The sequence below is a fragment of the Augochlora pura genome, chromosome 11 (assembly GCF_028453695.1).
Source record: "Augochlora pura isolate Apur16 chromosome 11, APUR_v2.2.1, whole genome shotgun sequence".
NCBI classification, from domain to species: domain Eukaryota; kingdom Metazoa; phylum Arthropoda; class Insecta; order Hymenoptera; family Halictidae; genus Augochlora; species Augochlora pura.
Window position 1 is genome coordinate 1,761,207 of NC_135782.1, and position 26,557 is coordinate 1,787,763.

The 26,557-nt window shown below is 38.8% G+C and overlaps 2 protein-coding genes across 5 annotated transcripts; one reads left to right on the plus strand and one right to left on the minus strand.

Annotated features, from left to right (window-relative positions):
- The first annotated feature begins 463 nt into the window (after window positions 1–463).
- Window positions 464–5,250, plus strand: Nct (Nicastrin). The gene is made up of 8 exons (XM_078193837.1): window positions 464–861; window positions 1,134–1,232; window positions 1,360–1,697; window positions 1,798–2,197; window positions 2,270–2,666; window positions 2,741–3,183; window positions 3,268–3,460; window positions 3,552–5,250. Exons 1-8 carry the CDS (start codon window positions 807–809, stop codon window positions 3,568–3,570), a joined length of 1,944 nt encoding a protein of 647 aa, XP_078049963.1. The 5' UTR covers window positions 464–806; the 3' UTR covers window positions 3,571–5,250.
- Window positions 5,223–26,133, minus strand: LOC144476707 (homeobox protein PKNOX2). 4 transcript variants are annotated; one of them, XM_078193838.1, is made up of 8 exons: window positions 25,821–26,133; window positions 15,683–15,789; window positions 14,937–15,243; window positions 13,991–14,191; window positions 12,144–12,435; window positions 11,301–11,432; window positions 10,867–11,066; window positions 5,223–10,679 (listed from the first exon to the last, which is right to left on the minus strand). In XM_078193838.1, exons 2-8 carry the CDS (start codon window positions 15,703–15,705, stop codon window positions 10,356–10,358), a joined length of 1,479 nt encoding a protein of 492 aa, XP_078049964.1. In that variant the 5' UTR covers window positions 15,706–15,789; window positions 25,821–26,133; the 3' UTR covers window positions 5,223–10,355. The 4 variants fall into 4 exon arrangements, with proteins under 4 accessions (XP_078049964.1, XP_078049966.1, XP_078049965.1 ...); XM_078193840.1 differs by lacking the exon at window positions 25,821–26,133 and adding an exon at window positions 23,225–23,339; XM_078193839.1 differs by lacking the exon at window positions 25,821–26,133 and adding an exon at window positions 22,458–22,831.
- Between the last annotated feature and the right edge of the window lie 424 nt (window positions 26,134–26,557).

A 26,557-nucleotide genomic window follows, 5' to 3' on the forward strand; every position in this document is an offset into this window, starting at 1 on the left:
TCTCTCTCTCTCTCTCTCTCTCTCTCTCTCTTACTCAGTCCCACGATTCAAAATCTTCGCGCATAAGACCGGAAAAAGGGTTATCCGACGAAACAACATCGGAATCGGCCGATTCCATGTTCTGCCGAGCTCGAATAAAACTTCATCGCCTTTCGGTGCACCCTACACATCATCGACACACGCAACAGCCCGTGTTCGCGTGCCCAAATGACAGCATCTTGATTTGTTGCCGGCAAATTTGCAAAGTTATATCTCTTATTCACCATTTTTGTTTTGATGGGCATTAGAAATAAGAATTTGTGTGAACTGAAAAATGGCTAGTCAGCCGCTTTTATATAATCGTGGCGCCATCTAATGGGAAACGCTAGTCAGAAACGCTGAGAATATCGCAGCTTTTACAGAAATGGATTCTTAGCTTTAAAACTTTCACATTTTTAGAGTTTTGTTGTCAAAGTCTCTACAGAATTGTACAACAAAAATTGTGTCGAAAATTATTGGTCCTGAAAACCCTTAAATCTCACCAGACAGTGTACGTAACTGTACATCGGAATACTTTGATTAGGACTTTTTGGAGCGCTTTTGAGAATCAGCTTTTACTTGTAACCCTTTGACGGTGTTTCGTCGGTGTCGCCACTATCAGTTACAATTACAATCAACTAAAATAAAAGCGTTCAATTCCTTTCTGATTCACGCTATGTACTTGTGTCATCGTGTCTAACCTTCGTAAAGACCATCCATAGTGGTGGTCGTAGAAAATAAACCTTTTGACAGATCAAACGTTTGACAGGTGCCATCGCACAGTAAAAATGGCAAGATATTTTTGCCTCGGATATCTTTTCATATTTGTTGTTATAAATCTAGGTAAGTTACAGAATCTTCGAAAATTGATATAACTTCATTATTCATAAAAATGTCTGTGAAATTTCTATAGAAAGCTTGTACTTTCTTTATCTTCAGCATCTTCTTTGTTATAGTACCAGTAATTCTTATTTACAAGTTTATTTATAAGTATAAAACTAGTTTCATATTGGAGTTCATATATCATTTATCAAGTTCCTTATTTTTATCAAATACACGTATCATGATTTATTTGTTTATGGATCAGGAGAATGTTTAATTAAATTTGTTTTCAGTGACAGCAATCAGGGTAAAAGACATGATTTACACATCTTTTGAAGGAGTTTCTGCTTGTTTCCGTAGACATAATGGAACACATCAATTTGGATGTTCTTGTAAGATGTTAGAAACTTTAATGCCAATCAAGTTATCTGCAGGATAATTGAAAATCCTTTCTTTTTCTTTTCTGCATCAAAAAAATGTGTCATTTTGTTTTACTACTATATATTTTCATGATTATAGCAAGCAGATCAGGAAGTACTGGTGTTATTCATTTTGTTGAAAAAGAAGAGGATGTCAGATGGCTCGAGCATAATTCCACTGCTGGACCTTATACAGTAGTCCTTCCATTTTCTATGTTCACTAGAGACGTATTATTTCGATTACGAGATACCAAAAACATTAATGGAGTCTTACTAGCAAAAAATGTCAGTCAGCCATATCCAGATTCATATTCTCCTGATGACACTTGTCCAAATAGATATTCAGGATTTAAAAATTGTACTGATTCTTCTCCTTGGAATCCAAGTGGTTCTGCATTGCTTATGGAAGATTGGCCCTTCCCAATGTTCTATATAGAGGTCAGAAATAACTTTCTACTTCACCTGTGTTGAATTATTTCTGTAACATTTGGAGCCATGTACATTATATACAGCATGATCGTTTAATTATTATTTTCAGAATGAAACAAGAATCGAGGAAGTAAAATCTTGTTTCATTAAACATAATGCACATGATTTACAATCCCAGCGGCAAAGATCGCTGTGTGCACTAGAAATGAAATCGTTCATGTTTGCTGCTGTTGATTCAGGAACATGCATTAGACGCAATGACTTCAATTTACATATTGATCCAATATTTTATTGCGATCCGTTGGGCGATAGAAATATTCATTGGCCTTTAACTCCGCTAAATAAAAACGATAAAAATTCGATTATATTAGTAACAGCCAGGCTGGATGCATCCTCTTTATTTGATAGAATATCACCTGGAGCAGAGAATGTAGTAACTGGATTAGTAACACTACTTGCCACTGCCTATCATTTGAATAACTTATTTAAAAATGCTACATTAGCAAATAGTAAGTACGATAGTGTATAAACTCTATTGTTATTTTATATTTATTAATATGTTTTGATCTCTTCTTTTACAGACAGAAATATTGTTTTCTCATTATTCAATGGTGAAGCATTTGACTATATAGGTTCCAGTAGATTAATTTATGATTTAAAGGAAGATCGTTTCCATGCCTTGGGTGGTGTAAAGTTGAAATTTGACGACATCGAATCCGTCATTGAATTCGGTCAATTAAGTAAAGACAATTTGTATCTTCATTCTAATAATGGGAAAAACAATATACTACTAGAAAGCCTCAAGAATGAATTACATGCAGACGTTTTGGAAGGTAGTATCCCTCCTACATCAATACAAAGTTTTTTAAAAGAAAAGTCAGATTTACCAGCAGTTGTTATAAGCAACCATGGAGAACAATTTAAAAATAAATATTACAATGGAATATTAGATGATGCTCAAAATCTGCATTTTAACAAGTATGTCTACTTCTTTTTCTTCAATATACAACAAATTCGTCTGCATTAACATAACATCATGTATTTTTATGCAGAAACGATTCAGATATCCTTCCTGCTGCTTTAGCAAAAATAGCAATTAGTGTTGCCGAGGTTCTTTATAAAAACGTTACCGAGAAAGAACTTCTACCTATAAATGAAACTACTCGAGAAGATATTGAATATCATATTTCTGAAATGCTGTTTTGTTATCTAAAAAGTGCCAAATGTAAATTATTCTTGGCTGCATCGCCTCCAGGCGCTAGACTAACCAATCAAGCTCTACCCCTATATGTGGGTGTACACAAAATACCAAATACTGCCACAACCCTAACTGGCCAGCTGCTTGCTTTCTTAACTAGACAGGAATTAGACATGAACAAAACTGTATGTTATGAAAAGCATCTTATTTGGATGGCTGGTTACAATTGCTCAGGCATATGCATTAATTCTACTGTAAATTATAGTGCAGCCATGAGTCCTGCATTTATTATTGACGGTATGCTTTCTCATAGAAAATTAATGCAGTATTTGAGAATATTGGGCGTTTAAAATAAATTACCATTTTGATATGTTTAATTAGGTTACAACATGAAATTAAAAACTTATTCTACGTGGACAGAATCCACATGGGAAACGTTAAGTGTAAGGATGTTTTTGAAATCTCCAGAATCTGCACAGCGACTCAGTATGATTCTTGGTAGTTTAGTAGCTGGCATGTCATTCATTCTCGTGTGGTTCATTCAGTCACGATCCGACATACTATTTAACACAAGGTATTACAGTAATATGAAAGTAAATCAATTGTATGATACTTTATAATTGTAAATATTTTGTAACTGATAAATACAAACCTCGTTCTTTCAGAAGAGCAACGGATGGGTAGGAACGAGCTGCGGACCACATATCAATGACTAGATTGGATCATCTCAAGGATAAGGATGTTCCAGTAACAAGTCTTTAAATGTGTGTGGTACGCCCTCGGACAATTTTTATACCTCAAAATACTGACACATATTCAAATACCACCGTCGTTTTATTTCATTAACGTCGTGAAATTTTTGCTTATTTTTTAATTAAACTATTTGCACTTCGCTGTTATTATGTTAAGAACGATCTCATCGGTTCGCTTTATCTTCGATAGTGTTTCTTTTTATTTTACTTGATAACAAGTAAATGATAACAAGCCCAAGTACATTTATTTCATAATGTTATGAATGTACGTCACGTAAAATCAATGGACGATAATAGATGGAAACTGTTTTATATTCCAACCAATATTTAGTGTATTATCTCAGTATCGCAGTGATAAGCAGGGTATATTAGCATTGAAAATATCTGCTGAACATTCGAATGCGATGGATTCATTTTGTATATAGTAACAAACGTGCATATTTTACGTATATGACTAATGTAAATTAATACGTTCAATGCTCGTAGTCTGAATAGTTAATGAAGTACTTTGAACAATTATTTAATTTCATATCATTCACGTATTCATAAATATTAGTATTATAAATGTCATGTCATCGCAAATATATTTGGTAATATATTTAAGGAAAATTCAACAAATCTAGGACATTATTTGAAGTTTACTAATGAATTACTTTAGTCATCAATTTTGTACTACTGTATTTCTTGCAATTTATATTTGTATCATATGTTAATTAATTGACGTATTAGCAGGATGTTTCATTTGTTTGGAAGATCCTTGCTCGTGGATTTTTTCAAAACTAGGTAGATAATTATACGAAACGATTAAGTGAAGTTGACAATGTTGTAACACACGCAATCTAAGAAAACATTTTGTCACTTTTAGTAAGCAGTTTAGCTATTCATTTCATGAACGCCATTTCAATCATTATAAAATATTGTTAAAGATCAGGTACGGATAGGTTCTTTACTAGCAATCGTTTGAATTTTTATAAGTCAATACGATCTGTTCTTAATATATTTCTTTCTTTCATTCCTGTGCTTTGAACATTAAATAATTAATTTAAGTATCTTAAAGTTGACGAAAGAAAGTTGACACGAAAAGAGACAAGTGAGACTAAAAAAAAATATTTTATGAAGAACTAAATGATACTGTAGAAAATTGCTAGGAAACATACATTTATAACTGTAACCATTCGAAAGCATTTTATAAATATAATGTAAATAAGTTATAAGAAAGACATTATGTCCTGAATTCTCCAATTCTTGATTACGATGTAGAATTTTTTATAAACAATTACCTGTGATTACTTGCGATTTCATACTTTTTTAAGACATGCAAGTATGCGATATGCGATGTAATTGACTGGTGTTTTATCAAACATACAAATTACGAGTCCTTATTATTGATAATAAAGTATTATATACCGGATATTGGAGATTAAATTTGTTACAGTCTGCCTAATGACCCGCTTGACTACAAATCTTTTTAATTGAAAGAACTACCTGTTTCGTACCTAAATCAGAACAGGTTATTATTAACTGTAACTCTGTATGTAGATATTAAGTGGCACCTTAAGAATAAAATAAAAGTCAGGAAACATATTGCAAGCGTGATGGCATTTATTATCAATAAACAACTTATTTAACAGGACCTTGATGTACACGAGAAAGTATTCAAGTTGTTTACTTATGCTTCCTTTTTAGTATGTACGTAGGTATGTAATACGTTTAGTTTATGACTTAAAATTTCACTTAAGTTAGGAATGGACCTTCGAAAGTCCTTTACTTTTTATATTAGAACATGCACGCACACGCGTGTACGTTAGCAATATCAAATAGTACAAATATCTGTCAATATACATATGTAAACATTTTTGGAAAAGTATAGAATAAATTGTTCTCTTGGCAAGATAGAATACACATTACAGTACATGAAACGTAACATGCATGATAGAAACTTCTGTATAATTTACAAGTATTAATATAATATTCATGAAGTGAACAAATTACTGGAAAATAATAGCATATAGAATAAAAATGCAATATTGATTACACATAACAAGTAAGGGTGGACTGTTGTTTCGATCACAATCAGTGTGCATAGAAAGTACAGATAATGTTAACGTGAATGAATAGAGAAATGTTTGTCATAAAGTAACCCGGTAAATGATAATGCTGCAATAGGAAATTGAACTATATATAACTTGAAAAATAACAGGGAACCATAAAGTAGAACATTGGTATTTCTTTGATAGAATTATTGCAGAAATGATAATTTAAAGAATTTAAATATCCAAAACGTTAAGCAGATTCTTGTACCAAAGTCAACTCACATTAGTGCCCCATTTTTTGGTCCATTCCTATCTTCTTATATATTTTCGTCAGAGCTTGCACATAAATTGCCAATACAGAATAGCATTGTAAATCAGTTTATCCAATGGCCCACCCTTCAACATGTGCTCGTATGCATTCGGTATGAGAAAGAAATTTATGCGTTTACTCTCTTATCACGTGTCTTTAATCTTTATGCTAGAGAGGATCATGCAATTTTAGAAATACGCAATAAAGGTAACAAAACGCTTTCATACGAGTAAACTGCAGGTCCTATTTTCAATATCAATGTCCTTCTTTCTTACAAACATACCCAAACGTCTTACACCCTCCTATTATTCATTACATCCAATTCAACTAAAACGTTGGTAACATATGCAAACGAGAATGTTACATGTAAAAAGCTAATGGACCCACTAGCAGCTTTTAAATGCAAGCTCTACAAACATACGTTCAACATCTTCGGTAAATGTTTCTACACATGTATGTGTGGATGAGTGTCTGTGTCGTTATGTGTGGTGTGATCTTTTAACTATTTCATAGTTTTCAGTATACAAGTATGAAGTAGGAGGCTGGGCACCGCCCACCGAGTTATCACAGTCGTTTGGTGCCGCAGCACATACGTATACGTGGTTCAGCCTTACAACCTACCTCTTAGCCTATTGTTATTTTATAATTATAATTAGTCAAAGTACAGTATAGTCCCGTACTAGGTGATTCGCGATACGACTCGACGATTCTCTTAGTCTTATATCATTTACGAAAAGTGCACATTATTGCTGGTACTTGTAAACAGCGACCTAATCATCAGCACGAGCGATCGAGGACCTATTTATGCCGCGTCTGCTCAGGAAGTAAGACAATGCAGAATGTGGCGGAAAATAATACAAAGTGTATTAGCTGTTAATTTATACTCAAATCGACGACATGTTTTTTTTTTTTTTATTTCGTTGATTCTTCCGTGTCCACGATCGTTCGATTTTTCTCACTTATGTCACTACACCGTATATGGAGCTATACTGTAAAAGCTGTCTTCAACTGATAATATCGTTTTACTACGCCTCTCGATCAACTCGATTCTTCCGACTCGGAACTTCCTCAAAATTTTGCGACCAGCAACAGATTTTGGAATCGGTTCGCCTAGGATGCCCGGAAAAAAGCTCGTGGAGCCACTAATGGAAGCACTTTGTGCCAGTCGGCTATGTACATCGATACCGGAAGAATTCAGAATACCAGTAAAATGAGTGACCTAATCGGCAGCATCAACCTTCTGTTTTGTACGAGACATTCATCTCAGAGCGCATTGAGGACCGGTTTGCCGCATGATTTGGATTCTCTATTACATGCTGGCCTTCTAATGCTGCATATCTATAACACAAATTCATCAGTCGATGGCATTCAGTTATATGCTAATTGTTTGTCCTCAATGCGTTGCAATCAATGGACTAGCTTCGGTCTGTTTAGCCACATACAAAAGATACCTCCATTATTCGTGTAGTATTTATTCTCTTCGCTGAAACATTTCTTCATAAAAAAATGAAAATTATTTAGTATCGTTCAATATCAAACTCCCATCCTTTAGACCCTATAGAGATGTACAGGTGAGGGACTAAGAATTAATGGTCAACAGTTTTCTAGAAATAGATCTGTTACGAAACTGTTTAACAACTGATTCTAAAAAACAACAATATTCTTATATTTGTTTATCAGTGTTGATAATGGAGGTTCTACTGTAGTCGTATGTTATACTTAGCAGTTTCGTAGAGACCACACAGAGAAATTGTGAGAGTGCTGTATACTATGGAACCACTGACACGTGCTTAAGGAAACCTGTGCATCTCGTTGCAAAAAGTAACCACGTTCATGTTCACATATCCGAAAAGTTCCAAAATTTTTTCGAATTTAACGCTCCCGTAATAACGTATTTTGTTGTCGCTTACAGTTTTACATAATCCGCGTAATGCCTTATAATTTGTTTCAGTTCTACAACGTGCAATAGTTACAATTCGCTAAAGCGTTGAAAATTCGAAAAACTTTTAGCTCGCTGCTAGAAACAAGGTGATCGTGCCGGAATAAATCGATCCCGGCGAAGCATCTATTCTACATCATCATTTTAATTATTCGATCTCGGAAACGTTTGTCCATTTAGAATCGCATTTCCAAGTCAGTCAACGGTCTTAGGACAGATTATCAACGGTTCGAAGTGCGATGGACGGAACGCTTGGAAACAAGGACAATCGAAGACAAGTACATAGGAAGAACTTTTACAGATTATATCTACACGGATGATCATCGGAATTCGAGACGATGACGATATCGAATCTAAGAACATACACCGCATCCACTAACGATTCATAGCGTGAGAAAGTATACAAGTTGCTAAGTATTCAGCACTCGCGATCTGGAGATTTTTATTTCTTTTTTTTTTCTCACTTAAGTAAAACGCAACGATCATATGCAGACAGCGAATGTATGAACACTTATCCTAAGATGGCATGTGCTTGTCGTTGGGCTTTTTAAAAGTTTTCTTTCTGTCTTTGTTTTCTTTCTTTAATTCGAGTTCATTTTTTTCAGATACAAGAAAAAGGTGTATCGTTAATCTTCTTCAGATTAAATCACTAATATTCTTCTCCCTTTATTTCTAACAGTTCTGTGTATAGTTATGTACAGCAGTACCACAATCTCGTTAAAACTGCGGTACACGCGTTCAAAGACGACACTTAGAGTTTAAAAATATAATCATCATATATTTAAAGTAGTATTATATTATCATTGTTGTTGTTGTTGTTGTTATTAATCGTAATAGTATTATTAATATTTAATTATTATTATTGTTGTTATTATTATCTTGGAGGGATAGCACTTTGCTATGTCACGACACTGCGGAGCTGAACAAAGACTAAACGCGGAAGTTACCACGCTCTTCAATGGCACGAAGAATACAAGATCGAGATTACTATAATCTAGTGACCGATCGATCATCCGTTGCACAAAGGCTCCTTAAATCGCAAAAATAGTGCAAGCTTGTCGACGAAAATTTTTGTTTGGAACGTTAGTCGATAATTCGAAAATTATTTTCGTTTCTTTTTTTCTGGCTTTGTTGTTCGTTATCGTTGACCGATCGTTAAAATATCTCGTCTATTACGTTAAGTGTAATACAATATCATCGTAGCTTATTTTTAATTAGAACGGTTTGAGAACGATCTTTCTCTTGACGACATTATAAGATTTACTATACTATACATAGTCTCACTTGGACGATTTCAATAGCACTATAGAAATACTAAGAATTTCTTACAAATGTACTTCTGGTTAGAAATATTAGATTCCATGAACTGAAGAAGTTGCTGTCATTGTTGCAATTAAAATTATGCGAAATTTCTGCGTGAAAAAGTGCACGTGTTTACGTCAATCTTTTATGCGTGATACATCAGAGAATACAGATTAAGAAGTGTAGTATAAATCTTTTAATCAGATATTCAAATTGTATTTATCAAATTTAGAAGATGGCTCATCATTATCATTTTCTCTGTATTCATACAAAAATTCACTTTGCCTGAAATAAAGTCCGATATAAAAATATACAAACAGCAATATTAACCTGTTTTAATCTCTTAAGTATAACTTGTTGAATGCAAACAAGTAGAATGTTCTGTCATAGATTACATTATATAGGAAAGATTTGAAGATAGTAGGAAATATTTAATTTCTTCATGAAGTTTTCATGCGAATATTCGTCTTTAACCGTTAAAGAAATAATTTGTGTCACAATTTACTATCGTTCATAAACGAAACGATGCGTGTCCCATAATACAAAACGTGATCTGTCAAGGGAAAATGAGATCCGAGTCTTGTGCTTAATCGTAGATCAATAATTTTCCATTACGAAGAGAAACATTCAGCCCAAACGAAAAACTAAACAATGAAAATATCTCAACTATGTTGTATACATCGAAGAATTAAAAAAACTACCAAAGTGATAACAATGTAAAAACTTAACATCTCTTTTGGTATGAATAAGTTCTCAACAATTCAAAAAAAATCGTATCGTATTTTACTTCGTTTTACGAAGAACAGGGGGAGAGAGGGTAGGTGCACCAACTGAAATATACAATTCTTTAAATGTCCGTTCCATTTGAATTCCTTCGGTCTGCAAAAATAGATGTGATAACAAAATCGACGACTGTTAGAAATCTGAGTCCAACGATGGTAAAAGTAGATGAAATATTGTTGGATCCGATAAGAGAGCGTGATAACCTCGACCGATATACCCTTGATTTTCGCGAGAATAATTACGTATTTGACAGTTAAAGCGAAATCTATTCTCGAATACCTTAATACTGTAATGAGCAACTGGATTTGAAGGTACCGTAAAGAGGCTGACGTTTGAATGATCGACAGAGGTCAGTGAAGATCATCTTCGTCGCTATCGTTACCGTCTTTCGATCTATCGGCACCCCCCTCACCGTCGCTGGAGCCTGAATCGCTCCCAGAGTCTTCCGATTGCCAGCCGCCAGCTTGTTGTTGTTGCACGTGCTGCTGTTGAACAACATGCTTCGAGACTTTGTGACGTTTTCCCGCACGCTGTACCGGATCCGCTCCGGCGCCGTCGAGCATTGGCTGAAGGATTCGCCGACGGGCATTGATGAACCAATTGTTCACTTGCAACATTGTTAAGTTCGTTTGACTTGCGATCTGACGCTTCTCATCCTCCGTAGGATAAGGGTGCTGGAAAATATACATCAGGCTTATTATCGTGTTCAAGTTATCGGACAACGAGACATGGATGATAATTATAATCTGCATTTGCTTCCAGTTATCTTTCGAATACTGTTGAATAAGAGACTATGTTAATAAATATGGGACGAATATTTTGATGACTAATGGTCGCTGCAGAGATAAAATGCATACGTACAACTAAATGTTCAAAGAGCCAGGTTCGCATGATACTTGTAGCTTGTTTAGGTAAGACTCCCCTCTTCTGTCTTCCTTTCTTAATGCTACTATGACTACCTCCGTGAGTACTACTGTGATTTGAAGTAGCAGTGCCAGTGCCACATCCATCGGCTTCATCTTCGCTGGGCGCAGGGGAAGGAGAACCAGCCAAAGTGATATCTAAACACATTAAACAATATATGATTGCTGCTACAGACATCTAATAATTTATTTCATCGGGACTCAACAACCAGATGCTATCTTTTGAAATGTTCTTCCGAAAGTAGTACCATTCGATTTTTATATTTTTGCGATTGTTAAAATTCTCACGGTCCATTGTTCGAGTTAAATATTTCTCAATGAACAACCGAAGACTACTAAGAACATTCAAAACAGTAAGCAACGTTTTCTAACCAAAGTTCTTTTCGTCGCTAGCATCTCCCACATCGACGTATTTATTCTCACGTTCTTGTAATGCAAGAAGGCCCCAGTAACCAGCTTCTTCTAAATAAATTCTGTCGGCAGTATTCACATAGTCCATATCATCTATAAACGACAGTTCGTTGATGTATTGCTTACAAGAATACGCTCAAGTTCTCAACTACTTTTTACATATCTTGTGAATATTTTCAAACAAGTTGTTTTAATGTGCTTATTATATTCTTAATTGGTAAGAAAGAAATATAAGTAAAATATATACCTTCGAATGAGTAATTCAAAAGGAACGATAATGCTCACAAATCATAATAATTTCATCTTACCAATTGAAGATTAATTTCTATTTTAAACATGAACGCACAGAGAAAAGAGGATGTTGTTTCCACTTACTTAGTAGGCTTAAATAAACATTCGATTAGTAAAAAGACTGCAGATGTTGATATAGATGCACATTATTGATTTAGACATATCGTTTGCAGAAACTTCCAACCAAGCATTACAAGCGAGCATTCGATATAAGTTTTTAAAAAGAGTACAGTTGTGTTTTTGCTTTCTCAAAGTAGATTATCAGAAATTTCGTGTAAAGGAAGAATTAGGCGCGCATCTTCGCATGTATCGCCGTAGCATCTGCAGTCTAGGAGAAGTTCAGTTTTTTTTTTTAAAGGAGATGACTAAGGCTATACTAATTACCATTTACTTCAGACCTAGAACATAGGATTAGAATAGCTATTTATTACACCTGTAAGGTCTCTTCCTTCGAGAAACAGATATCAGCGTGAAATGGGGGAAAAAGGTGGATCGACGCGCGGGAAGGCTCACCTTGGCCAAGATACATGTCGTTGACCGGCGCACAGGTGTGAACCCCGATTTGAGAGAGGGGTGTGCTTCCGTGTACCGTGGAAGGTGACAGAGGATCGTCATGCTCCTGGCTGGAGGATCTGTTTGAGCGTTGAGCAGTGGAAGATGATCGCACCGAAGGCGGCCTGTCGTTACCGGTTTCCTCTTGCGCGGCCACTTGACTCGCGCCACCGTTCTCCGACAGGGTGTCGCCTCTGCTCACTCTGAATCCGTTAGCTCCCGGCTCAACATCATTGCCTGTAGAAGACAGCACCTGGGAAATATATGTCGCAACTAGCCGTCAGAGAGCAGGGGTGGGGTTCTATAATATTTCGAGCGACGCGCAAGTATCGCTCGTTCTTTAAATTATGTATACACGTATCTGAACACTATATTTGAGACGTTCCCTTCGGATACAAACCCGTCGACGCAACATCGACTCCATAACGTGTTATCCTTCTTCACCCTCAATTAAGAAGAGCACTCGAAAGTGAAAATATATTCAATGAAAGTCAAATAAAGATAAATTGTATTATCTTAAATAGTTTCACCATGTTGTAAACAGCGTAACGATATTAATAGATTATTCTAATCTCTTCGAAATTATATGTTTCAGCTACTCTTTTTTACCATAATTCATCGTGACTTCAGCAAACCAGTCGTTTTTGCTGGTTGTTATCCAACAGTGTTTTTAAAGTCGACGATCAACGGTTTCATCATTTCTTTATAAATTGTTCAAAGACGTCAGCAATTCCGTTCATAATGCAACAAATTATACGGTTTAATAGAATATAATGCCGTTAATATAATTTCAAGTGCTTCCCGGCGTCAACATTTAATCGAGACTTATCGAGCTTCCTCTTGGTATAATTACCGATTCTAACGTTCAAAAATCCTGTGCGAATTAACAAATTTTTCTTTAGGTTTCTATGAGCTTTACGAAGATGCAACCGAAAAACACCTTTTATTAAAATTCTCTAGTTTAATTGTCTAAAGACTCGAACACGCTCGACGATCCACGGAAAGAGCATATTGTCACTTTCGATGCAACATTATTCCCATCATAGTACATGCGGTTAGTTGGTCGGATCCCCAAGAGTACTATACACCGTTCACACCCGAATAAAACTACTGACTATACAAGGTACAAATTACAAAGGTAATACAATCCCAATCAGAAGAGCATCCAGACATTCCTTCTCGTAGTTTCAAGGAGTACGACAAACGCTAAGGGTAACTTGTGAGTGCAATCAAATGGAACGTATTGTTAATTACGAATTATTTCCTACTGGTAGGATACACAGCTTTTGTTGCAGCACCTCGCGGCAAGCGTTACAGAGGGTGTTTTACGCAACTGTGCCAAATCGTATCTCTGCAACGACTGGAGACAGGTAAACAATTTATCAGACAGGCTTAAATTGTATCGAATGAAAACTAATCATTTCTAAATTATAATTATCTTTTTTTACGGTAATTTCTTCAATAATCTTTTCTATTATATTAAATTATATTTTAAGAAAAAGAAATTAAGAATTATATCACATCATCCGATACAATTTAAGTCTGTCTAACAAATGTTTGTTCTATCGTCGACTGTGGTCGAATAAGAGATACGAGTTGGTTCGATCGCGTGAAACACAACCGTATTGTTAAATGCTGCAAGGGTTTAGTATGGGGTGTGTGTGTGTGAGGTGGTTAAAGAAGAACTCGGTAGCATTTCGAGAGAGAGAGAGAGATTCGCGATCCTTGCGCGCCACTAGCAATAGGATATCTACGCAGGGTGAAGGGGGAGCAGGCCAGGATGCCTTAATGACGAAAAGATGTCTAACCTGCAGAGGACTGCTGCCGTTGCTGCCACTCGACGGACCCATGTCGTGTCCATGGTGGCTGTAATCGCTGCGTAGCAGATTCTCGCTCTGCATCTTGCCCTTCAGGCACGTGATGTACCTGTTGCAGAAGTCCTTGCACAGCTCCTGCACCTTTTCCAGCTCGAGTAGGTGGATCCGCAGCACCTGTATCGCTTTGATCATCTACGATGGGGGCATACCGTCGCATAAGAAACAAGGAAAATTCGATACAATCGTCTTCTTTTCATTTGATTCCGCGCCTCGAGCAGTCTTTTATTAATTTTTGTTTTCGCGCGGCGTATCGTTTCGCTTCGAACCAACCCCGCGCGTCTTATTTTCTCAACACCTGCGCCACCGGTATTTCCATTTTTTTTTCTCACACTATAATTATTGCAACGCGTATAACATAAATTCAGTTCCGTCGGTATCGCGAAGGGTCAGGGGTCGAAATTATTTTATTTAGAAATTGTTTTGTCAGCTTATGTCAGTGAAACCTGAAGTCTGTAAAAATAGCCTCGTTCAACCGTGTCCTTCGGTCATATTCGACGTGCCATAAAAAAACAGCAGAGACGTTCGTGTTGCTAACATTAGGTGAGTCACCTTGTAGATTCGCGCTTCTAACTCTACGAGCGAATTTCTAATTACCCGAGACTGCTGCTATCTGCAGCAATTTTCTGGCTTGTTCGCGAAAACAACCAACAAAGTTCTCACAGGACGAAGTGAAAGTAGGCGCTCGGGTATATCGAGATAAGAATGAAAAAGGAAGCCGACGAACGAGGATTCCAAGGATAGTCCAAGGTCAATCGATTATTCCCAAATTATGCTCGCTTTTTCGATCGAAGCCAATTAATTTAAACCGCGTTATACGCACAAGTGTGTGTGTACATCTATGTATTACAATATACATATGCAGCTGAAAAGGACTCACCAAACCGTCAATTTCGGGGTCATTGATCAAGAATGGCTTTCGGTCTCTTTCTTGGTGTTGGACGAAGGCCTGTATGTCCATGTTGAAGCTTTCGGACGTCGAGTTGTCCGAGCTCTGCGTGGCCTGCTCGCATCTTTCGAAAAGTAACGCGAGCAAAGGGAACAGAGGATGCTTGTAGACTGCCCTTTTGTCTGCCTCGAACTGGGCCTGATCCTGATGGGTCGTGTAATCGGCCCCGCTCGCAGGGTCCTGATCGTAGCCAGGAGTCACCATCGCTAGCGCCACGGCGGTGCTACCCTCTTGCATTCTGCAAACCGCATAATTCTGTATAAATACCACTGTCCTTGTTACAATTAATACGGACAATGTCTGCACACAAATTATATAATATTATAACTATAAAATTACAATTACGAGATGTACAATTTAACAAGCGAAGACAGCGGCACTTTCGGTGTTACATAAAATAAAGAAACCGTCGACGGTATTCATTACAAAAAGAAGTCTCATTAGAAATATTGTGAAGCTTCTTTTTTGGCCGTAGCGGAGCCATTGAGAAGCCTATTATTAGGTTTCCGGTAGGTAAGGTGTTAAGTAACTGCGGACAGGCAAAGTGTTAAGTGGATAACCCTGTATCCGTGGCTGCACCGACGTCCGCCGCCTCGCTGTATCGTCGCCGACAAGTATAGCAGCAGAGTTACCAAGTAGCGAGGCTGTGCTGCTCTTCAAGAGCATCGTCCGCCTACCTATCATTCCTGTCTGGCACCATCCATCGTTGCCCAGATCCTACGGGGCCTCTGATGCTATCACCGTTTTAATCGACGCGGTGGACCCTATTTATTGCGGCGTGGCTCTGAAACAGACACAGTACATTATATACAGATATACGTATATATATATATATTTTAACTTATTTAAATATTTTCTCTGTTTTCTCTTTTTCATGAGTAAAGGTCCATCCCTTCCCTATACCCCTCCACTATAGATCACTTTGATTATTCTCCGTGAAATATTTGAAAAATAAAAAGCTAGAGAAAGCAGAAATAATATCGTATAGGACCGGCGAACAGACCGTCGCGCGTCGTTTATCAACGCCGCGGTACAAATATTGTTTATTCAAGGATACGTCCGCAGATATTTCGGAAGGGAGGAGGCACGCGAGAGAGCCAGCGAACGAGACGGCGAAAGAATGCGAAGGAGAGATAGAAGAGAATCGTCGCGGTAGCGCCGACGGTACCGGCAGGGAGAGACCAAACGATGCGCGGCACACTGCATTTAAATGTCATCGTTAGACGGTCTCAACGCCATCAGCACTGTTGCTGGCACCAGTTCTGCTTCCCATTCCGAACGTTCCTTTTGAATTTTCCCCGATCTCCCATACGCGTCCCCCCCCTTCGGTATGAATAAATAAAGTGCTGCGAGACACTCCCGGTGACAAAGCAGCGTACACCCGACGAAAAACCGCGTTTATCCGACGGAATACGCTTATCGAACGGTGACAAGGGAAATTTGGTAACACGAGCTGCGCGCCACGATTTTTGTCGCCGAGCATTCGCGAGGAACTTCGTTAATGCCGTCCCGGCACAATTTTTCTTTCGCCGCATCGACGTTCTTCCGCCTTGGAAACTCCTGTTCCCGCGCGTATTGTGTTCCGGGTAAGGTGCCCCCCCCCCCCCCCGGAATTTATTCGCACCTCAACATTCATTTTTAAGTCGGTTTTCGTGTCTAGGGATGGTGGGCTGAAACCACCCCTCGGAGTTTATCGGATGAAATACGGACCATTGAGAATAGACGAGGAATTATTATCATTGCGAAATGGTTTTCGTTTATTTGTCATTTCCCTGGCGAAACTACTGGGTGGATAATGTTAAAATGGTGTTGCTAAACAATTTATTTTACTGTGGATTATAGGTATCGGATACCGCGAGAATTAGACGCGCGCCATACTTATGACGCATTTTATTCGGAAAATAATAGATTACGTGTATTAAAAAAAAAAAAACGTTCACCTGAAGTATGCCATTTAATCGCGTATATTTTACAGCGTGAATTAAAATTACACTGTACTTATATCGCGTTTCATTCAGAAAATAATAGATTGTATGTAACAAGCGAACATTTTCACCTGCTGTAATGCTATTAATTTATGCATACTGTATAGCGCGAATTAAGACCGGACTGTACTTACGTCGGATTTTATTTAAAAAGTAATAGATAGGCGATAAATCGACGTTTTCGGCCACGTTTCGGTAATGATAAATGCAAAACAGCCGAGATTACAGTCGCCGCGAACTCAATCGCCGAACTCATTTAACGGAAATGATTGCCACCTTAAGCGACGAGGAGATACGAAAAAGAACGAGGCGAACGTTCCCATGTCACTCGTATAATACACCTTCGCGTGTTTCTTCCACGCGTTACAACGAAACGTTCTCGGCGTTGTGGGACGTCGTACGCGTCGCCCCGCTTCCCCGAGGACAGCCATAATGTCCCAAATTATTCGATCGATCATATATGAAGAATATTGCGAATCGACCATGCCCGTAATTCTTCATAATTCCCGGTAATAGCCGCGAATTTGCATCTCCGGATTCATTTAATAACGGTGAACAAAATAAACGCGTACCCGAGGTGTGCGTGTGTCGTTATTTGCGAACACCGCGCTCCAAGACGCTTTTTAAAGACTTATATAGGTCGTAAAAATGAAATTCATTTTGCTACAATATATGTTACGGCCTGATCCGGCGTGTTGGCGAGGCTGGAGCAAATATTTTGGAATTATTATTATTTGTTAATTAAACTGGCGATTTAATTCGAAAATAATGTGTAAATTAATACACGTGTTATACTAATCTGGCAAATTAGAGAAATATTTCTGTTAAGCAATTCTTTCAAGTTTCTAAGTATATCGATTCTTCTAAATTAAAAATTATTTTCTGTTACTAAATAAATTTTCTGTTATATCCTGTTACTAAATAAAATATGCACTATGCATCGACGATTTAATAATATATTTGTTCGGACACTTGTATTCGTCGGAGCTGCCGCGGCATCGATCGAAAAATTGTTTTCATTTAATCCGATCTATCCAGCGCCCATGGGGGATCGAGGCAATGAATATTTTCAACGCTCGCGGATCTAAGAAAAGCGAGAGAGCGAGAGATAGAGAGAGAGAGAGAGAGAGAGAGAGAGAGAGAGAGAGAGAGAGAGAGAGAGAAAGAGAGAGAGAGGCATCTTTGTGCGACAACGTGACGGAAGAGGAAGAGGAAGAGACAGGCACGGAGGAACGGTCGCAAAGGGTGCCGGCGAAGGGAAAGAAGGTGGGCAAGCAAGCAGCAGCACCCCGGCAGACGAAGAGAGGCCGGCAAAAGGAAGAAGGCGAACGGAGAGAGAAAGAGTCTACCATTACTTGCAAGTGGTGCTTCCACAGCGCTCGCGTCTTTCCGTTAAACCCGATATTTATTGTGCCGGTCGCCTCTCTCGCCACTTTCATTTAAAAATATTATCGCTGACGGCGAACGGTCAGTGCGCGGCTCGTACCCGCAGCTGTGTCCACGCATAGAATCGACTCGGAAACGCGGTTCGAATTTCCCTCCCTTTTCCCGCCGCACCGGCACAACCCACCCCCCTTCGTCGAACTAATACAACGAAAACCGAGTTAGGGCGTTATTTGAATTCTTACGAAGGAATATTTATCGAATATTTTACTCGACTAACAATTACTCGGCGTGAATTAATCGAGCTAATTTACTCGTGTAATTTTTTATTCGAATAAATTGTTCGGAAGGACATTGCAAAATTATTCGAATAATAATGCGAATAATTGCCGATCGATTTCGCTCTTACATAATTGTTTCATAATGCGTAGGATCTGCTTTAAATAGAAGCGTTTTTAATCGAAAGTGTTAGGACGATAAAAAAAGAATGGGGTATCATATTGGGCAGGTTTACCAGGCGCGATAAATTGTTCGATTTCACGCGGAACGACCCTATTGTTTGAACCCCGAAAAAAAAATGGCTGCCCTTCCCTTCGACGTTCCATTCGTCGACTCGAGACGTTTTCCCTTTTATGCAACTGTACGGGAAGTTTCTTTCGCGGACCGTGTTACGTAATTTAACGCTTTATTGATGTTCCCACGGAGAATTTTAATTCGCTCTTTTTACGCAACGATCGCGTTTCTATGGATACTATTCCTGACACGGAAACGACACGGAACGTCGCCGCCGATTCCCCGGATCTTTCAACAGACTCCGTTGTGCGAAAATATCGCTGTTCGATCGCTTATCAAAATTTCCGCGTTTCTTTTCTGATTTGATCATTGTTTTCGATTTCAGCGGCCTTCTTTTATCTCTGTTTTTTTTTTCGGAGTTCGCAGATATGATATAAATAGACCGGACAAACATTGGTCAAACGGTCTGTTCGAGGAACAATGGAAATTGCAGCTTGATAGATGGACTGTACCAAACGGGCTGACAGCGTGGCCCGGGCCACTCTTCTTCGTTCTACTTGTTTCAAACGAACGCTGTCCATATCGCTTTCGAGTTCTTAGACGACGCAATGGTATTCGCACGCAGCTGTTGCCGGACACGAGAACGACCGCGTGTACCTCTCTAACGAGTCGACAAGAGAGAGAGAGGGAGAGAGAGAGAGAACCGAACGAAAGTAAAAATACTGCCGCTGGTGTGATCTATAACGTCCATCGAAATATCGTAATCGAGGGGGGAATGCTCCCCCCGGATCGTTGTGTTACCAGCGCGGTCGGGCCTCCGCAATCGCTTTACGATCTACGGTTTTGCTTTACGATGATCCACGCGCTCGAAAACAGTACATATCTTTTATCTTCCGTTTTTCTTCCGTAATCGGCGTGACACAACAAATTGTTTCCGATACGTCTGCTAATTGCGTTACCGTTCCCCGATCCAACGGTTATTTATAAAATTTATAAAACGCAGTCTCATGAATCGTCCGAGAATTTTCAAAAGCCTAAATTCGGGAACCTCGCGAATCGCTCGCGACGCCGCCGAACAGGTTTCTTAAAATCGAATCTTTCCGCCGTGTATTATCTTGACGGATTATAATTTATTTTCTCACAATTGAAAATATCACGGGAAGATAACGTGGTAATGATATTGAAATCGTTGTTCGTATATCGAGTGAATGAATATTCAATTGAGGATGAATTGAATGGACGAATTGTTTCGAACAAGTTATCCCGTATTTTCGATTCAATAGAATCCTCCCGCGCGCATTGTTTTCCGTTTGTTCTTTATGTCGATGCATTTTCCGTGAACGAATTATGGTATTCAGTCTGTAACTAAATCTTGAGAATGTGAAAAGAAAGTTGTACAGATTTCGGACCGACGAATAAACGTAGAAAGCGTGCTTATATGTATATGTATGTATGTATGTAAGGCAGAGAAACGAAGACACATGCATACGTATAGTAATTAATAACAATGTAATAGAGCTCTCGCGTGTCTAATCCTATTTATTGAATTAGTAATTTGCGACCAGCCGCGCTTCGTAGATAGTATCTCTGACACGTGAACGGTGAACCGAATCGATTAGATATTAAATTTAATGAAATCCAACGTAAGCTTTGTTATTTAGCAACAATGCGCGCGGGTGTAACATATGATTCGCGAGGTTTAGCTGTTCGTTGGAAAAATTAATGGTCGCGCGTGTCGATGAACCGATCCATTAGGGACCCGTGTGTGATTTTCCAACGATGCTGCTATTACATTTCAATGAAACCTATATAATTTGAACGTTTAGTTGTTCGTTCACGAGGTTAGCGCGCTTGCGTGTTCGAATTACAGAATTACTGCACGATGACAAACTGTTACTGAAACTTGACACATGGTTCGATAAATTGAAATAATGATTCAAGATGTATACGACCTTTTTAAAAATAATTTTTGTAAGAGATACCGTCCTAATTTATATGTCTGTAATTCCGTCCTGTCGGAAGCTACAAGTTAATTATAATTATTTATACATTCGACACAGATTTATCCTTATATTATTTGATATAAATATATATTTAATAATAATAAAAAATAATGTAAATATATATCTAATAACGATTGCAAAGAATATTAGAGGATTGCGTCACGTGTCACTTGAAAACAAAACGGTTCCTTTGAAACGCAACAATTTGGCGGTAACTTTGAAATGGTCTACGTGCACACACCGTTCCCGTGTTTCATGTGTCGATTTCTTGTCACCAAATAAAAAGTTAATTCTAAAAACCACAGTAAGCAACAGTGTCGCGGCAAAAAATGGCAGCGTTCAAGGTGTCGGGTATCCTGTTGTACTGTTACAGTTATAAAAATACGGTAATTGGCAAGGAAGCGATAAAGCATGCTTTTACGACCGTAAATACGAGTTGAAACGAATCCTTAACCCTTTAAGGGATTAGGACACGGTTAATAGGCAAATAAATCGTACGATTTTTAAGCATCGTTACTCGGAAAAGTAAACGGTCGGCTAATGTACGGTTTTATATGCTGTTTCATTACCGTACGAACTACGGAAATGTTCGGTGCATTCTCAACAGCGGCAAGGTACTCTCTCTGAACACGTTAATGGGACAATATCAATTAATTGTCGCAAACCGGGCAGTCAAATCAACAAGATTCATGCTACGGGTCCACATGGACCCGAGCCCCGCCGTTTGAGTGCCAATCGACCGTTTAATCATAGAATTTATTTGCCCGTTAATGTTCGAACGTATCGAGTGCCAGGCCGGGTTACCAACAGGCGAGATTTATTTACTCGCCGACGGAAAGCTTCGGTAGACTTTAGCCTCTATCGACGTTAAACATCCGATTGTCTTAGCTAAATTAAATGCACCGCGATGCCGAACAAAATCTCCTTGATTAAACCTATAACGTACAACGCGAGAAACGAAGAGATTCTCTCACGAAATCTTCAATTTACATTGTTTTATACAACAGTGATCCGTACTGTCGCGGAGCGGACAGCGACCAACAAAACACCTAACCTTAACGACACGCACGAAAAAAAAAAGAATTATCAACGTTCGAAACGTGAACGAGCGTTATTTTTAACGAGGATACTCTCTAAAATCTATATGAACGGTGACTGCAGACTCCCTCTTCCTTGACAGTAGCAAAATTCAGCTGACATCGAGTGAAGTCGAACCAGACGAGCCGTTCCATCGGTTCAACAATAACGATCTGCACACCGTAGCAATTTCCCGGAGCAATAAACGCGCACAGATTTCTACCCGTATGAATAAACGAAAATCAGGGTATTTACGGGTATATAGCGTAAACGCGGTAGAGAGAATGAGAGAGAGAGGGAGAGGGAGAGAGAGAGAGGAGGAGAGAAAAAAAAAAGGCCGTAAACGTCCGAACGTTGCGCGAGCGTGCGTCGAACAGAAACATTTCACCGCAAGAAACACATTTAACGCGCGCACATACCGGCCTGGCACCGAAAGAGTTAATTATGACGAAGATGGTATCCCGGTGGGCGAGCGGAGAGTTGTTTACTACCTGTCACTCATCGGCGTATTAAGCCGGCGTCGTGTCGGGCCAACAAACCGACGAAGAAAAGAGACTCGGAGCTAGAGAAGCGGACCGGATCGTCGGCAGGCGTTAATGCGGGGCCAGAAGCTGTTTTTCTTTCTCCCTTTCATCGCTGTCCCGACACGAGATAGTCGAACTGTCAGTCAAACGTTCGATAACCAATGGTCGACGATCCCTACTACCACACCACGCCGGGGAAGAATCATTTTCATGCGAAGAGGGCGTAGCAAAAACTACAAGAGGCCACCGCTGCCGACGGCGCCGATGCCTCACTGCTGCGCAACGCTCTACCTATAGGGTGCTCGATTAAATTTCTGCGGGAAATTCGAGTTCGCCCCGACACTTCTTTCCGACGGAAAGAATTCTCTAACCTCCGCCTCGTCCCAATAAACGCCTCTAACACCATTATTATTTTCTGGCTACTTGTATCATCGGTCACCTTGCACGGCGATCGAAAAAAAAAACCGGTCGCTTTTGGTTGAAATTAATCAATTTGCAGTTACATGATCGCTCTAAAACACCGCTATAAAATTGTCCTATCAATTTCCGAAGTAATTTTAATATTAAAATGATTTGAAATTTAAAGACTTTTCGAATAAAAATATATTTAAATATTCATTTCTCTAGACCAACGACCAATTCGACTCGTCCACACGTTACAACATAACCTAACTTCCCCGTTCGATTTCGCGAATAACGAACGGGAGCTTTTTGTTTAGAAAAAACATACTGACCTTTCTCATTTAATCCTTGTACAACGATATGCAAATTTCAAGACTCCGGTATCGATACGGTGTACCGAACGTGAGAAAGTGATCTCTGTTAATTAATAATTATATTATAATAAATTATATTTAACAAAGCCATGAACTATAGAAATGTCTAATAGAATAATCGTCTGCACGCATAGATTGCGTGGATAGCATAGACAGGACACTTCTCTGTAACTTGTAAGAGAAATTTCTTTTTATATATTACTATAAAAAAAAATATGCAAACCTTTTCTCGCATACCGTCTTTTATTTAACAATGACTTCGTCGCAAGTCGTTACCGAATTTTACAGAAATCCGTATCTTATTTATACAAATTTCTATTAAATAATATTTCATTGATCTGATAGGGGAAAATATAGACGAAGAAGTTTGCGAAGCAGCGAGCGAAGTTTACGCATGCGTGCCATGAAGTACGAATGACAAAGGTGTAAAAGTCAAACGCGTACCTGGTCCGTGTACGCGTAAGAAATTAATGATATTTAAATTTTTATCTTCTTTTTTTTTCACCTGCACTTCGGTCTAAATTTAGAAACGGGTCCTACGAAGAAGATCGTTTAACGTTCTTCTGTCGCTCGTTAATCTGATACGCGTCTAAGAAGGAATTTCGATATATTTCCGTTAATTCATTTCGATACATTTTCCTAACCGGCACGGAACGATTAATACTAATTAAATTTTGAAGAGCGCGCGTCGCACATTATAGAGCGCAATGGTGGTCACTTTATTACAGCACGCTTCTTTGTCGCTCTTTTTTTCCACTACAAATTCTTTGAACGATTTCAACCGGTTCTCCTGACATGATGTAAACATCGGGCTTGCTCGGTGCACGGTGGACATGCTACTATCACGAAGTTTTCCGTTTACCATTTGACGTAATTTGCTTACCACGCACTATTACGTTTCTGATCGAAATCCAAACAACACGTTCGAATAATCAATTGTGATTACCGATACGGTGTTAACCAGACTGTGTTCCCCGAAGAGCGTCGGCAATTCTGCATCGTAATTTTTCAAATCGTTACAGTACGGGACGCAAGCGATTTACTACAGTAACGTAACGACTATTTTAATAATTACCGATGTCACTAATTTCAATATATATTTTTTTCATATTTTTGCTACGTCTACACTCAACGTATCAAGTAAGATTTCGGCAATTTGAAATCCCCGCCCAATATGCAACAATATTCGAATGAAATAGTATGTGAATATTAATTATGATAATATGTTCGTTAAAGAATATGATCATTAAGTGGGTTACGAGATAGATGAAAGAAAAATAAAGGTAATGAAGCATTAACGAGTGTAGACATCCGAGACTCGGTACAATGCGTTAATTAGATCACATTTAACACTGCCTATAACGTTACACCCTTCATTATCTGCGTACGAGACCAGCGAAGCATTGTACGTAATATGTTATTTTCCTTGCGTACCATCTAAATTGAGTTGAAGATTTCTTTATTCAAAACGAAATAATGCACGCGAATTATAGTCGGCGTGTTGCGGTGCTATTATATTCCTTTACATTCTGCAACAGTTATTGCCACCCTTATACTTTTCATTCATAAGCGAACAATGTATTTATTTAATTTCTTGAATCCTCTCGATGCCCACGTCGGAGCAATTCAATTTATTTTTATACTGGCTGGAAACGGCACGCAATTATGTATATTTATACATAAACACGAGAAAATATGCGGTCGATACGTTAGACGTTCAAGAATGCGTCAAAGAAGATGTGATAAAACGCTTGGAAAATAATCCGCGCTTTGCCAGTCAATCGAACCGCTGATTTTCATGATTAATTAAGACGCGAATTTCTTCGTTTTCGAACAGAAACGACATAATACGTGAAATCTAAATATCGACGATATTGTCTTATACATTTCCGTGTGACAATGATAAATTGGACCGTTTTAATCTATCGCTTGTATTTAGAGACTTTATCGTTCCCTACAAAATTAATCAATCATGAGCGTGTGCATTAAGGGTTACATTCACCCTTCCGGTAACATTTTTCTCGGCTTAACGACATTCCAATAACCCGACAAAATTCCTAGCGATTATGCAACGCGATTTTCTTTGCAAACAATAGAGAGCGTTGTACTAGTGAACGATGTTACGGACAAGGTGACTGATGCGACTGAAAAAAAAAACGAACGGGTGAATTTTCGAAAGAAACACCGTCTTCCGGATGTCCGATTACGCGGACAATGCGGCACGTAGAATGGTTTCGGTAGAGATCGCATGGTATGCATGATGTCATCTAAAAGAGTTGTGCTCCACGGAAGACCCTTGACAATATCGATCGTATCAATCCGCAATTCTGTCAAGGCAGACCGCGAGAAATGGGCGTTCACGGGGGGGCATTGCGCACAAAACAAGTTTTTCGCGTGTATCGGCGCACCGACGAACGAACAAACGGACCTAACCTCACTAATGTCGCAGGTGCGCTGTCCAACGGGGGTATTAAGCCGATGAGAATATGATGCACGATAACAGCTGTCCCGGCGACACTGTTCGCCGACCGATTCCTATCCTACGTCGACTTACCGTGTTGCGGGGCCGGCTCGGACGTTATTTCCGACGGGAACAAAACAACACCGACACAACTGGTTTCAACGTTTCGAAAATAATTTTCGGGTCGGCGTGTGTCTGGCTCTCGTTTGGAACCGATCGGCCCCTTTCTCGTCCACGTGATACGCCGCGGTAGCCGACTGTACTCATGTACCGACACTGGTACTACAGTTCACTGTTCCGTTCAACACAAACGCGACTGTTTACCACTGTTCACGTCCCACGATAAATTAAAGTAATCGGACATTTTTCAACATGCTTCTCCACAATCCCCCGTCTACTCCTTCCACTGACACGTCTTTTGTGACGTCATCGATTCAATACTTTTCGGTGAAGGTTTTGCCGCGGGCGGTTCCGCGAATCGCCGCTAGGTGGCGACACCCGCACGATCGCTTGTCTATTCGGACATGTTTTGGACAGGTGCCGCGACATTCGAAATGGAAACCTGCGAGATAAAAAGGTTATCAATATTGTCGTACACTTATTTACTTTCAGAAAATATCCGGGCAATTTTACATTCTAGATGCAACGCGTAGTTGAATTATTTGATTTACCTTAATGTTAACAGTAAATGCTTTGATTTGTACACGAATATAAATATGTATTTCAATTACAAAACTATTAACACCTCCTCTAAAGATATTTGTTTCAAATATTGTATATCTCGCCCACTATGCGTGCGTGGTAAAATATTTAATTTAAATTGATTCTAG

Bases quoted from the DNA above. Each gene is read 5' to 3' on its own strand.
- Nct (XM_078193837.1), top strand. From the start codon at position 807: ATGGCAAGATATTTTTGCCTCGGATATCTTTTCATATTTGTTGTTATA. The intron at 862-1,133 runs GTAAGTTACAGA...ATTTGTTTTCAG, and splicing joins ATTTGTTGTTATAAATCTAG to TGACAGCAATCAGGGTAAAA. The intron at 2,198-2,269 runs GTAAGTACGATA...CTTCTTTTACAG, and splicing joins AAATGCTACATTAGCAAATA to ACAGAAATATTGTTTTCTCA.
- LOC144476707 (XM_078193838.1), bottom strand. From the start codon at position 15,705: ATGGTGCCAGACAGGAATGATAG. The intron at 12,436-13,990 runs GTTAGACATCTT...TATATTTCCCAG, and splicing joins ACGGCAGCAGTCCTCTGCAG to GTGCTGTCTTCTACAGGCAA. The intron at 11,433-12,143 runs GTGAGCCTTCCC...TGTCGTTTATAG, and splicing joins CGACATGTATCTTGGCCAAG to ATGATATGGACTATGTGAAT.